Below are 13,950 nucleotides of genomic sequence, written 5' to 3'. Positions count from 1 at the left end.
ACATTTGTGTCAGCTTGTACTACACAGTTTGGAAATTCCAAATAAAGAGTAGGAAAATACATATATTTTTAAAAGTTATGAACATATATTAAGTGCTTGCTGATGGCTATTATATTGTCATGTCCAATACTAGTCACTCTGAATATGAATAGAAAAGTGGGACAGTCCCTACCTTCAAGGATCTTATATTTTATCAGGGAAATATAGCACGTTTACAGATAATTTTAAATAAAATATAATAGAATATGTACCAAATAATTCACAGTGATTGGGGCAGGGTAGAGAAGAGTAACAATTTGAAGATTTAAGAAAGGATTCTTGAAGGGAATGGCCTTTAAACTGAGCCTTGAGGGAAGAGAATATGTTTAAAGGATGAAAATGAATAGGGAGAACATTAATGAATAGGAATGAGAAGCCACCTGTTCAAAGGCATGGTGAAAGGAAACTAAATTCTGCTTACAGTGTGCAGTAAATTGACATGTTCAGTTGAAAATTATAGTGCATGAAGAGGAAGAGAACTTGGCAACATGGAAAGATTGTCTGGATCAGTCTTTAAAGGGCCTTAAAAAGATAATTTCACTTAATCCTTAGACAGAAGGGAGCCATTGGAGTTTCTTGTTCAGAGAAGACATTGTTGATCTTGAACTTCTAGAATTTTCTGTTTGAATATTGCTTCCCCAATTGACAAGCTATGAAATCCTCATGTTATTTATTATCTCTGGGATTCAGTTTCCTTATCTACAAAGTGGGAATGGTAATATATGTATGCTTTCCTTTATTTGTTTATTTTTAGGAAAGTGCTTTACAAATTTAAAGCCCTGAAGAAATTATTCTACATTCCTATTACTTTTTATCCAATATTCCTATCCCCAATCTGATGTTGTAGTGATTAAAGGACTTTGGATTGAGATAGAAACTGAGAGATCACTTAGCCCAATAGCTCCCTTGATAGCAAGGAAATTAAGGCTCAGAGAAGGGAAGTTACTTGCCCAACATCGTAGATAATCAGAGTGACAGTCAACAATTGGCTTGGCATCACTATTCTTTCACTGAATTCTTTAATTATATTTATACTATGAGATTCCCAGTTGCCATTGTGCTTTCAACTTGAGGAAAAAATGGATATTTGGGGACAGAGGCAATATATGAATACCTGGAAATTAAATAAAAAGACCTTCACAGCCTACTATTTGACAATTGATAATTGGTTTTTTTCTTCCTTAAATAAGTGTTGAAGGGAGCCAATTGTTATTGATAACATCAATCAACCTATCTAAATTATAATGCAACAATTAGTTCTTAATGAGCCAAATAATATATTTGAAGCCCACACGTTAACTACTTAATAACTTTATAATAAGCTAAGATGATTAAAAGATATGTAGCTCCTGGTAATGAGAACATTAGCTTTAGGAAAAGGGTACCACTTGGAAGGTACCTGAGAACACTGAAAGGTACAACTTAGAATGCTAAAACTAGAATGAATGTTAGATTGTAGAATGTTAGGACTCAGACAAAGGAATTTGGAAGAGACTTTAGTATGTAAAATATTGGAATAATTGACAAAAAAAATGGAGTCAGCTAATTAACACCTATTTAGTATTTACTATCTGCTAGAAACTATAATTATCCCACTTAATTCAATAAGCATTTACTGAGTGCCTATAGTATTCCAGGCACTATGCTATGCTCTGAGTATGCAAGAATGAAGATGAAATTTTTTATGCCTTCCAGTAGTTTAAATTATTCTACAGGTAAACAGTATGAATACCAGTGAATATATATGCTCACTGGCCATCTTTGTGCCATGTTCCTGCCCTCTGACCTCCACCTCCAACCCAGAACTTTAATTCTAGTTCTGTTCATGTGTCTGGCACTTCTGATTATCAGTCAGCACAATTAGATTATTAATCTGACCTACGGTCATTTACCATGCTCCTGTTTCCAGGCTAATTTCATGCCATTCCAACCACAACAGTAACTCCCTGATGTCTTTCCATCAATAACTTTGGGAATAGAAGTCATAGCACTACCATTTCTAGAAGGAATATATCAAAATTATCTGATGACTCCATTTACTCTTCTTTGGCTTATCTTAACAGAAAACCTCTCCCTAGCCACTGGTCCTTTTTAAAAGTTGTCTTTTCCATTGAGAATTCAGCTCAGAAAGAATAGTATTTCTCTTGCTTTTTCATATCTCTGCCCCTACTACTCGTTTTTCAGTGTCTAAAGAATAATAGTAAGCACTTAAATGTTTTTTGTTTTTTTGTTTTTCCTTCCTTTATTCAAGAAAGGCCTCCTTCCTTTTCAATCTAATTGAGAAGGATTTTGAAGGAAAGCAGATACGCTATGATGAAGCTGGAAGAAAAAGCACGTTAGGCATTGAGGATGGTCTTTGCTAATGGAAAATAGATTATCAGTCTCTGAGGAACAACAGTTTAGATAGAATGTAGACTACCTGATAGAAATGTTAGATTTCTCTGGCAAGATAGTTTGTAGATGGAGTATGAAGGACTTCGAATGCTAAGCAGAAGAGTTTGCATTTTCTTTTAGAGAATTAAACTTCTGGAGTAGAGAAGGAACATAGTCAGACCTGTACCTTATGTATATCTACTTATTAACTGAATGCAGACTAGATTAGAGTTGGGAGGGATTGGATTGTAGACTAGCTATTAGAAAGCTCTTGTAAGCATCCAGTCATTAAGTAATCAGGGCCTAAACTAAAGTATCATCTGTCTGAATGGGGGGGAAAGAAAAAATAAACAAGTTTTCTGTGAAATATCATGTGAAGATTATAATCAACAGACATGGAAACTGATAGATGTGGGGAATAAGGAAAACTTAAAAGTTCAGAATGACTTTGAGGTTGTGAACTTATTTAACTGGGGAATAGTTGTAACCTCAAAAGGGAAATTTGGAAAAAAATAGAAGAGGTTATAATTAGAGGAAGATGATAAGGTTTTGACACTTTTAGGCTTTGGACATGTTTAATTTGAGATGCCTTTGACATGTCTGTATATAGATGTTCAGGGGGCAGTTGGTTATGTGTGATTACAGTTCAGGAGAGATGAAGCTGAAATATAAACACTTGAGAACTGATATGCATAGAAATGGTAACTGAGCTCATGGAAGTTGATAAGATCACCACGAGAGGATTGTAGAGCAAGAAGAAAGCCTAAGATAGAACTCACTCAAAAAAGGAAAGGGCACACACTATAATCCATCCAAAAAAATAAATAAAAAGAATAAGAAGGGAAAATGTAGATGGTTAGGAGGAGAATCTAGAGATATCGCAAAACACAGGAAAGTGAAAATGTCTAGGAGGAGGGCAGGTAAATAGTTTCATTAGAGGTGAAATCACCTTTTTCATCTTTGATACTATTAATTTGATTCTCTTCTTTCTTTTTGTATTCGATTAACCAGTACTTTATCTATTTTATTTGTTTTTTTTCCCAAGTACCTGATCCTAGTCTTATTTATTAGTTCAACGGTTCTTTTACTTTCAATTTTATTCATTTCCTTTAATTTTTAAAGGTAAATAGTTTCAAAAGCAAAGTTTTGAGATGATATCTCCTTCAAAATGTTGTATATTTACATATAAATACATACAACAATGCAAGAACATTGTCTAGTTGAGAATATAGTACCTTTTTTAATAAACTAACCATTCCATTATCAGAGATAAAATAGATGAGATTATGGAAGATGTGTTGAAAATAAAAGCAGCAGGCCTGGGTTTGGGCCCTGGTCCTAATACTTTCTTTACTAAAATACATTACATTTCTGAGCCTTATCTTTCTCCTCAGTAAAGTGAGGGGCTTGGATTAAATGATCTCTAAATTTCCTTTTCAAACCAATATTCTCTGATTCAGTCATTGATAATATTCTTTCTCTTGCCAGCCTGTAGATTTTGAAACCAAAAAAGCTTACAGTCTAAAGGTGGAAGCTGCAAATGTTCACATTGACCCCAAATTCATCAGCAATGGACCATTCAAAGACACAGTTACAGTAAAGATTTCAGTGGAAGATGCTGATGAGCCGCCAATGTTTTTAGCGCCCAGTTACATTCACGAAGTCCAAGAAAATGCAGCTGCTGGTACTATTGTTGGTAGAGTCCATGCCAAAGACCCTGATGCCGCCGGCAGTCCCATCAGGTATGTCTAGTCTTAAAACCTGTAATCTTAGTATACTGAATGCTGGTTTGATGATGTTGGGGTGATTATTTGAAGAAAATGTCAGTAGTTGGGCAGATGTAAATAGATCCTTCAGGGAAGTTAACCCCAAGGATCATAGGCACAAGACAAGCTAGGATGGGAATAATAGAGGGAATATTGGACCAAGACTCAGGTGACATGTCATATAATTATTACATAATCTGGTCATTTTGGGGAATGATTTTGGGCAAACCATTTAATCTCTGTTCAGTATTATCCTGAGTTGTGATAATAGGGAAGATAAAACTTGCCCACCCTACCTCACAGAGCTCTAGTATAGCAAAATTCAATGCATAGAAGCATTTATTAACTACTTATTCTGTGCAACAGAATGAAATGGGAGCTGAAGGAGATATAAACTAAATCCAAGACACAGTCCTTGTCTAATAGAATTTATATTCTTTATAGAGGGATGAGGTACAAGAGTAGTTAATTCCAGTTCACAGTATTTTATAAATTCATCATGAAGTTTGAAAGTCCTATATGAGTTTTGAGTGAGAGAAGGTCATTAATAAAGGGAAGGCATTATAGAAGGCGTGAAAAAAGAAATGGCATTTGGTTTGGACTTTAAAGAAAGGTTAAGAATTCAGTGAGCAAAGAAAGACCAGTAGGATGTTGTAGTAATTAGAATTAGAATGAAAGGAAAGCAGAGAACCAAGAAAGTATAGATCTGAGTTTAATGGACCCCCAATTCATTCAGTGTGCTTCTACTATTAAATATGTGAATAGGATTAATATAGTCCAAGTCTGAAAATGTAAGATAATACTATCTTATAGAGATTTTTCAATGGCTGAACAAGGAGTGATGATATAGATAATACTAAAAATATACATGAAAGTATTAGGAGTGAAGGAAATAAATACAAACAAAAAAGAAACACATTATTTTTTAACAAGCTCTTGTATCCAAAAAAGCATACTTAAAATTGAATCCATTGCAGTAAAAAGAGGGGCAGCAGATACTGTTATGGATATTGGATAGAGTTGTGTTAAAGGTTTAGGTTTAGTCTGATGTGAATGGATAATTGGAGAGTTGGAAAGAGGCCAAAACAGAGGAATAAATGATTAAGATTTGAACAGGCTTGCTTAAGAGATGGGGATTATTAAAGATACAGAAGGCTGAGAAGGGTCTTTAAAATCCTCTGCAGGAAGGCAGTCTCAATTTGCAAATTAGAAAATGATGTTGATGCAAAAAGGGGATGGAGATTGCACCTAAGGAAAAAAAATTAGACTTGGAGAAATCGATTGCAGAATGTGCATGCTAAAATCTCCTTAGACAAAATTTTCCTAATTGAGTAGATATTCATCTCTCTTGCTTAAAAATATGGCATAATCCATCAGTCACTCTCACTCCTTCAAAGAACTTCTCATTTCTCATCATGTGATCTTTCTAACCAATTTTCCCCTGGCAAAAATGCAATGACATGTAAAGAGAAGGCTTATTGAGGAACATGATTTTTCTTCAAATATTTGATGAAGTCTTCTACTTGTTCTGCTTGTTCCTAGAAAATAGGAATTTGGATGAAAAATGTAACAAGGCATATATACCAGTTCAACATCTACTTAGTAAAAGGGAAATAAGTGGGCTGGGGACCTGGGGACCTGGGGAGGGGGGACAATACATAAGAGGTTTAAATATCTTGTCACTGAAGGGGATAAGTTGAGGTTGAGTGAGTACTTAAAAAGGAAACCATAGAAGAGAATCTTGTTCAGGAGTGGGTTGGACTAGTTGAGTGAGGAGGTTCCATTCAATGTTGAGATGTTTTAATTATGCTCCTAATTATTTAGGTTGGGTACTCCATGGTCACTCCTTTTTACATTTTCTGTAACTATAATTGTGCCTATTCCTTACATCCATTTTGTGTATTGTAGTTAAGAATCCAAGGCCAATAATATCTTGAATTGAATTTCTAGATGTTCCATCATCATGGTGATAGATAAATGCCTTAATATTGCCAAGGCCCCTTCAAAATTGATTCCTCAAAAAAATGATTCCTCAGTTCACTCCAAGTGTATTAACTACTTGCTCTGTGGAAAATCACTATTACAAGGAATGGTCCAATACGGGGCAACAGAGGATGGGAGTTTGAATACTCATTCTTCCATCTATTACTAGTGAAACATTGGTCATGTTGATTGATCTTTCTTTGAACTCTAGTCTCATTATCTAGAAAATTATAATTTTGGTTGAACTAAGGTCTCTAAGATCACTTTCAATTTTAAATCTGTATTCCTATTATTCTCTGTTTAAGGCACTCAGTTTAAAAGGAAAAATGCAAAGTAACTCTTTATGTCAAGCAATCTGCAGTCTATTTGGGAAATGTTACGTGAACATGGATATTTAAATACGAGATAATTTCTGATAGCAGACATCATTTAAAATTTGGTTTCTCAAGAATGGTTTCATAAAGTAGGTGATAACTAAACCAAATCCTGACAGCACAGAAATGTAATATGCCCTTTGGAGTACTCTTCCCATTTCCCTGCATTATCTCTCTTCATGGCCCTCATGTAGCTTCCTTTGAGGACAAGGTCTCTACCATTTCTTTCTGACATAAAAGGTCATAATCTCTGAAATTGCTTCTTCCTTTGTCTCTCCATTCTTCTGTCCTTGACACAACTCTATTCCCTGCTTGGTGAACTGTTTCCCACTGCAATATTTCTGGTGCCATGATCAATTGTGGGGCAATAAGATGGGGAAAACTGAATAGAAATAGTCTAAATGTCCATGGTTCCCTGTCAACCCTCCTCTTCTACAAAAGTGATTTTCATCTGAGCAGTCTGATTTTCGCTCATTTCTTCTCTTCCAGAACCAATGACGTCTGAACTAGGGTGTTCTACTACTAACTTTATAACCTCCACAAATCATTTACAATATGTTTATACCTAGGTACATGGCAGGAGGGGAGGAAAATTTAATCAACCAATGACATGATGCTTTGTCTTTGGTGTCATTTATTTATCCAGTGGTCAGGCCATTCTGTAAATCTTTCATACAAATAAAATACTTATTCTCCCTTTTAGGAATTGATTAGGATTAGGTGATGTGAAAGGAAATTAATGAAAGGTTAGAAGGAGCTGGAAGTGCAACTATCTGTCTTTAAAAATGAGCTAATTGATAGCAATGGGTTCTGAATTTTGCAATGCTTCAGAGATTTTAAATGTTATCATCAGTGGTTAAAAAACCCAGTCTGAATTTGGTTGAAATTTGTCCTGAAAGTAAGTCAGCTTGTGGTCTAAATATGCTTCCCTATTAGGAAAATTGTGGTAGATTAGAACTTAATATAAAACTACCATAGTCCTAGTCAGTAGACTAGCTAGGAATTGTAGGATCTATAATATGAAGTACTTAGGAAAAATGGCCCTCATAAAATTAAATAATAAACAGATAAAATAAAAATTGAGATTCTGTCTAACACATTTGTAAAACTAGATCAAGATATGTTTTGCTTTATGCTGTCTCATTTTAAGTATTATGTGTTTTCCTAACAGGATAATTATGATGTCAAAATTCACTCTACTATTTGACATTAAGATAAAATACTGAGAAAATCCATGGACCAAGAAACCTGAGTTATGCTTCAGTCTCAGGAAATTTGTTGTTAGCCTTGTGATCTTAGAACTAGTTGCTTTGTCTCAGTTTACTAATCTATAAAGTGTGGTGCTGCAAGACATATAGATGTCTCAGTGGATAAAGCTCCAGTCCTGCAGTTAGGAAGATGAGTTCAAATCCAGCCCTAGACACTTAGTATCTGTGTCACCCTGAGCAAATCACTTAATCCTACTGATCTCACTTTCCTCATCTGTGAAATGTGTGAAATGACAAACCACCCCAGTATCTTTGCCAAGAAGCCTTAAAATGAGATCGTGAAGTCAGACATGATTGAAATGCCTGAAACAACAGCCATAGTTAGAGTGGTATAAAAGTTCCTCAGTTTGATTTTTGTTATCTTTCATTTTTATCCTGTTATTCAATTGATTCTGTTACTATTTCAGTTGATGAATTAAGATGAATAGAATATGAGCTAAAATAAATCTAGTAAGATGTGTCCATTACCAACAAAGTAAGAATTCAAGAGAGGAAAACAGAGGGGGAAAAGTCTGTGGAGTTGTGGCAAAGAGTGGTGAAATGAAAAGAACAATGGATCTGGAGTCAGAGTACCTGGGTTCAAATCCCAGATCTGCTATTATATGACCTTGGACAAGTCTTCCAACCTTTCTAATTTGTCAGTAGGATGTGGAGGTTGGATTAGACAAGTTCTTTAACTCTTTTAAAATCTAAATCAATGCTCCAATGAGCATCTTGGATGAGGAGGGAATAGAGATAAAAATATGGAGAGGAGATATGGAAAAGCATTTCTCTTCAGCAAATATATAGAGGCTTTGAATCCCATAAGGCAATTAGGAGATGTTAATTTGCTGGCTTGTCATTGGATGAAGGGGAAAAAATAGAACATAAAAACCTAACAACTTTTGTTTAGAGTTCATCTACTCTAAGACTCAGTGTTTACTGAGCACAGTGAAGATGTGGTATAAGGAAACTCAAGACAGAGATAGGTGAAATTCAACAAGTAAGGCTAAAAATTCAAACCCAGACCTTCTTATTCATGGCCACTTGTCACATTTTGACCCAGATCTTGATGTATTCGTTCTTCATCTTGCTGGACCAAACTTTCAGCTCCTTGAGGGCAGAGATACCATCCTATCACATTTTCCCAATGTATTCCCGAGAGCTGTTTAAATGTATGGATTGATTGGTTTGTGCTCAGGGCTCAATAAAATAAACCCTTTCCGATATAGCTTTCCTATCCTCATTTTCCTTTAAGGGCCAGGCTGTCATCTATTTTTAGGGAATGAATAATTCATCCAATAAGTCTATTAATGGCCTTTTCCTGAGTACTATTGTAGGGAAACAATTAATATGAAGGAGTGTTTTCTGACCCAGTTCACTTCCTTATCCATTTAGATTCTGCAGCTTACTCTCAGGGTTTCTAGCCAAGTGTGGCATCTAAATTCAAAATGAATGTGGGCCAAACACCTCCTTTTGAATCACAGTATCCTAGCATTTCAGAATTGGAAGGAATCTTAGATCACAGATTGTTAGAAAGGCTGTGTGGTAAAGTAGATTGAAAAAAAAAAAACACTAACTGAGTCAGATCTGGATCCATTCCCAGCTCTGAAATTTACTAGTTGAAGTGTCATAGACAAGCACTTCCCCTGAATCTGAGTTTTCTTATCTGTGAAAAAGCTAAAATGATACCTCTAACACCCCACCCCTCCATGTACTTATCATAAGGAAAATACTACATGAATATGATTTACTACTGGAAAAATGCAGGATGACCCAAAACACCCTAGTGCAGTTTGAAGCTTTAATTCTTTAAAAAATCCTTACTTTCCATCTTAAAATCAGGACTTTGTATTGGTTCCAAGGCAAAAAAGAGGTAAATGCTAGGCAAGAGGGGTTAAAATGACTTGTCCAAGATCATATAGCTAGAAAGTAGTTTTAAGCTTTAACAAAATGAAAACTTTAAATTTAGTAATTTTAGTGAACTTAAAACTGCACTGGGACTTCTAGGAAATCTTGGGTAGCTGAGATAACAAGACATAGAGTCAATAAATATGCCACAGAATGTTTAATAAAGTAGTGATTTAAAGTTTCCTGGGGCCCAGTGAGGATGCATTAGCTATGTTAAAATAATATATCAATGTTTTTAGGATCAAAAAGCCTTTTAAAATATAAACTGACTACAAAACACAGACTACAGAGAATATGAGTTCTAAAGGCTCTTAAGACATTATCTAGTTTTACCTTTTATTTTGCAGATGAAGAAACTGAGTCTTAAACAAGTAAAATTATTGAGGACAAACAATGAGTTATTAGTCAGGAGCTCTGAGCGTACTAGGTAAGCAGAGTAGCCAGACTTAGAGCTGTCTATTACTATGCATTGGTTCATTTCTCTTTAGAACTGAACTACATGAATAGGTCTGAAATTAAATAGCATTAGCATAGAATTTTGTTAGCATCTCAAAATGAATAAAGATAAGGAAATTGATTTTAAGGCTGTAATGAACCTTGAGAGAGAAATTTGAAATTATTTAATGTGCCTTGTGCTTGAAGCTGGCAAAAGCTTTAGAATTTGTGATTTTTCTGAGTAGTTTGGGGAGTTAGATAAGCTTGTTTCCTAAATTCATCTTCATGAATATTCACGTGATGGGTGGATGTAGTAAATATGAAAAAATACGCAATCTTTCATTGCAATTCTCAATCAAATATGCTATGTCATTTTCTTTCAATATACTATGAAAAAAACTTTAATGTCACAGAATATTTTCTATAGAAAGGCATACATAATAAGATGGGGGTTAAATGTGGAACTGCATAGACTGTAAGTCCCCTCAGCACTTTGGTTAAACTTTTGTTTTGTTTTGTTTTTTAATCTCCTTCGGAACCTAAAAATAATGGTTTATGCCCATTAGGACATTAACCTATGTTTGTTGAATTGAATTACAACTCATAGGGTGCCCATGGTCAGGTTCCATCACTTTTCTGAAGTCAAGGGTTTCTCCTTTGTAGATGGATGGGGAGAAAAGATAATGTCTGAAATGCCTTCTAGTTCAGCAATTTTATATTCTAAGATTTATTCTTGTTCTAACATTCTACTTCCAGTTCTAATATGTTACATTTTAAGGATTGTTACACATACAACAATCTATGATAAAAGGACAAATCCAACGCTGCTGCTTTTTAGGCCTGATGTATTACTCTGAACACATCTATTCCATCCCCAATGGGGCACCTGGAAACTTTAAATCCCTAAATCAAACTTTCAGTGATATACTTATTGACTCTCATGTCCTTTATCTCAGCTATGCAGGATTTCCCAGAAGTCCCAGTGCAGTTTTAAGTTCACTAATACTAAGTTTAAACTTATTAAACTTAAAGTTTTATTTTATTAAATATTAAACAGAGGGCACCCTGCATTTCTGCCAGTAGTAAGTCATATTTATGCAGTGTTTGTCTTATAATTATCACAGTGTAAGGTGTAGAGTCTTAAGGTATCATTTATGTTTTAAAGGCCTTTCCAAAAGTAACATTCTCTGTTCTAGCATTCTTTCCATCTCTAATACCCTTATACAAAAAAAAAATCATTCTGAAAAATTATTTTACATCTAAGGAGTTTTAAACATATGACACTAAGCAGCTTGGGATATGGCAGATTTAGAATCTTAATTTGTTTTTTGCTTAGATATACAATTGATCGGCACACTGACCTCGATAGATATTTCAATATTGGTCAAGAAGATGGTTTTATTAAAACGACAAAACCTCTGGATAGGGAGGAAACAGCCTGGCTCAACATTTCTGTCCTTGCAACTGAATTCCGTAAGTATTTTTCTGAGAGTTTTTGCTTTAATTTAATTAATCCTTTAATGAGGATTCTATTCCTTTACTCATCTGTGTGCTATTTTAAAAAATAAACAATATGATACATAGCTACAACTAACAGGCTTTGTCAGCCTCAAAACAAGTTTTCACCCTTGGTCCTAGGTGTTGAGGATGTGAGGGTGGTATTAGTGCAAAAAGATATGTCTCTTTTCTGTGACAAAAATGAGCACAATGTGAATTTTCATGTCCAGCTCCCACCCCATATATAATTTGTCAAACCTGTGTTCCACCTGGAACACACTTCATTCTGGGGGACATTTAATCAAGGGTCCTGAGCTCTTTGGGGAAAGGCTATGTCCCCTTTGAAACTGAATGCCTTCATCAAATAGCCACAAAGATGGAATTGGTTTTTTATTTACAAATTGCAATTTTGGAAACCTTTTGCATACAACCCACACCAAGCATACTAGATGACAATTTTTATCATGAAAGTCTACTGTCTGGATGATGGATTACTGAGGTTAATTATGTGGTAAGTTTATGGAAAGCCCTTAAAGAAGCCAAAAATGACACTCGCCCCTGCTCTTTACTATATATGAATTTTTTTCAGACAATCGACACCAAGAAGCTAAAGTTCCAGTTGCCATCAGAGTTATTGATGTCAATGATAATGCTCCCAAATTTGCAGCCCCATATGAAGGCTTTATTTGTGAGAGTGACCAGACAAAACCTGTTTCCAATCAGGTATGTTCTACAAGTTATTGAACAATGATGAATGGAGTTGTTTGAAAGGGTTTAATGATTATTTTCATTCCCTTTAGTTATTAGAAAGAGTTAGGATTCTAAGTCTTAGCTAGCCCATCAACAATGTTTCTCATTTGCAAATACCAAGAAAAGAGAGATGATAAACTTACTCATTTCTTTCCTGGTCAGACCATATCTAAGGTTTGATGTCTTATTCTGAATTCCACATTTAAATATGAGAATGGACAATCTTTAGTGTATTCAAAAGAGGTGATCAGAACGATGAGGATACAAAAATGCATCATTCTTGTACTAGCTGAAAAACTAAGGACATCTTAAATTGTAGAAAAGATGCATTGGAGTAAAATCTAAAAATGGCTTCCTTGTAGAAGAGGCATTAGGTTTATTCTGTTAAGATCCAGAGGGCAAGACTGAGATCAGCGTGTGAAAGTTGCAAGAAATAGATTTCAGTTTAATATAAGGAAGGCTTCCTTATAAGTGGATCTTGTGGGGAGCAAATAGTATTCCAAAGTGATAAGAAGTTCCATGTTATTGGAGTTCTTTAAGGGGAAGTTGGGGTGTCCTAGAGGTGACACCATAATTGTATTGGGGGTAAAGAGCATAATGTGAAGCAGATGAGCTTTCAGGGCCCTTACGACTCTGAGATGTAATGAGTTGTAATGCCAACTAAAAACCATGATTCTGTCAAGACTCAGGGTATATGGGAACCTTGTAAAATTCAATAAGAGATGTATTTGCCAAGTATGACTTATTTAAATTTCATTTTTTTTCCTTTTTACAGCCAATAGTTTCCATTAGTGCTGATGATAAGGATGATACAGCTAACGGACCAAGATTTCTCTTCACCTTACCCCCTGAAATTGTCCATAACCCAAATTTTACAGTTCGAGACAATAGAGGTTTGTACCAAAGTTTACAAATATTAGTATTCTTTGCCCAAAAAATGAAAACAAATGATTCTACTGTTGAAAAACCTGTAAATGCTGATTTATTTTTTCAAAACCAAAATCTTTCACTGGTTTATGAAAGCATGGTACCTAGAGGTAAATGACTCTTGGATTTAAATAAGTCAATATAACAAAAGAGTTATGATTTCTTCATTGTCAACATACCCACCACTTACACAGTTCATAACCCTTCTCTACCTTGGTAGAAATGGTCATGAATTTCATGGTTTAATGATCAAGTACAGAAAAAGAACAAAGGCATATCAATTGAAAGAACTAGGAATGTTGAGCCTAGAATAAAGAAGACATATTCAAAGGGTAAAAGGTGACCGTTAAAAAAAATAAAAAAACTAGACTTATTTTTCTTGAACCAATAGAACACTGGTCAGGAATATTATAGAATAACTTCCTATTTATATATGACTTGGCTTAGATAATGTCTTGGTTCTCTTCCAGTACTGTGCTTCTGTGCTTCTTGGTTTCTGTGGCCAAAAAAAATGAATAAATAAATAAAAGGATAAATATTCTTACCTGGTGGCCAACCTTCTGGTAAGAAGCTCTATGCACTTAGCTAGGCAGATCTCCAAATGGCATTCCATCTTTGGACCCCTCCTTGAAAGTTTTCCAGATTAGA

At 34.9% G+C, this 13,950-nt stretch overlaps 1 protein-coding gene across 1 annotated transcript in view; it reads left to right on the top strand.

Moving 5' to 3' along the window:
• CDH11 (cadherin 11) overlaps positions 1-13,950 on the top strand; it is a 211,715-nt gene that overhangs the window by 175,413 nt on the left and 22,352 nt on the right. Inside the window, exons 8-11 of the mRNA XM_001364137.5 lie at positions 3,901-4,154; positions 11,465-11,601; positions 12,215-12,348; positions 13,151-13,268. Coding sequence (XP_001364174.1) covers positions 3,901-4,154; positions 11,465-11,601; positions 12,215-12,348; positions 13,151-13,268 — 643 coding nt within the window. The remainder of the gene's footprint in view (positions 1-3,900; positions 4,155-11,464; positions 11,602-12,214; positions 12,349-13,150; positions 13,269-13,950) is intronic.

Source organism: Monodelphis domestica, chromosome 1, assembly GCF_027887165.1.
Source record: "Monodelphis domestica isolate mMonDom1 chromosome 1, mMonDom1.pri, whole genome shotgun sequence".
In the NCBI taxonomy this organism is placed as follows: Eukaryota; Metazoa; Chordata; class Mammalia; order Didelphimorphia; family Didelphidae; genus Monodelphis; species Monodelphis domestica.
The sequence above is the reverse complement of the archived record's forward strand: the minus strand, read 5'-3'. Positions and strand labels throughout refer to the sequence as shown.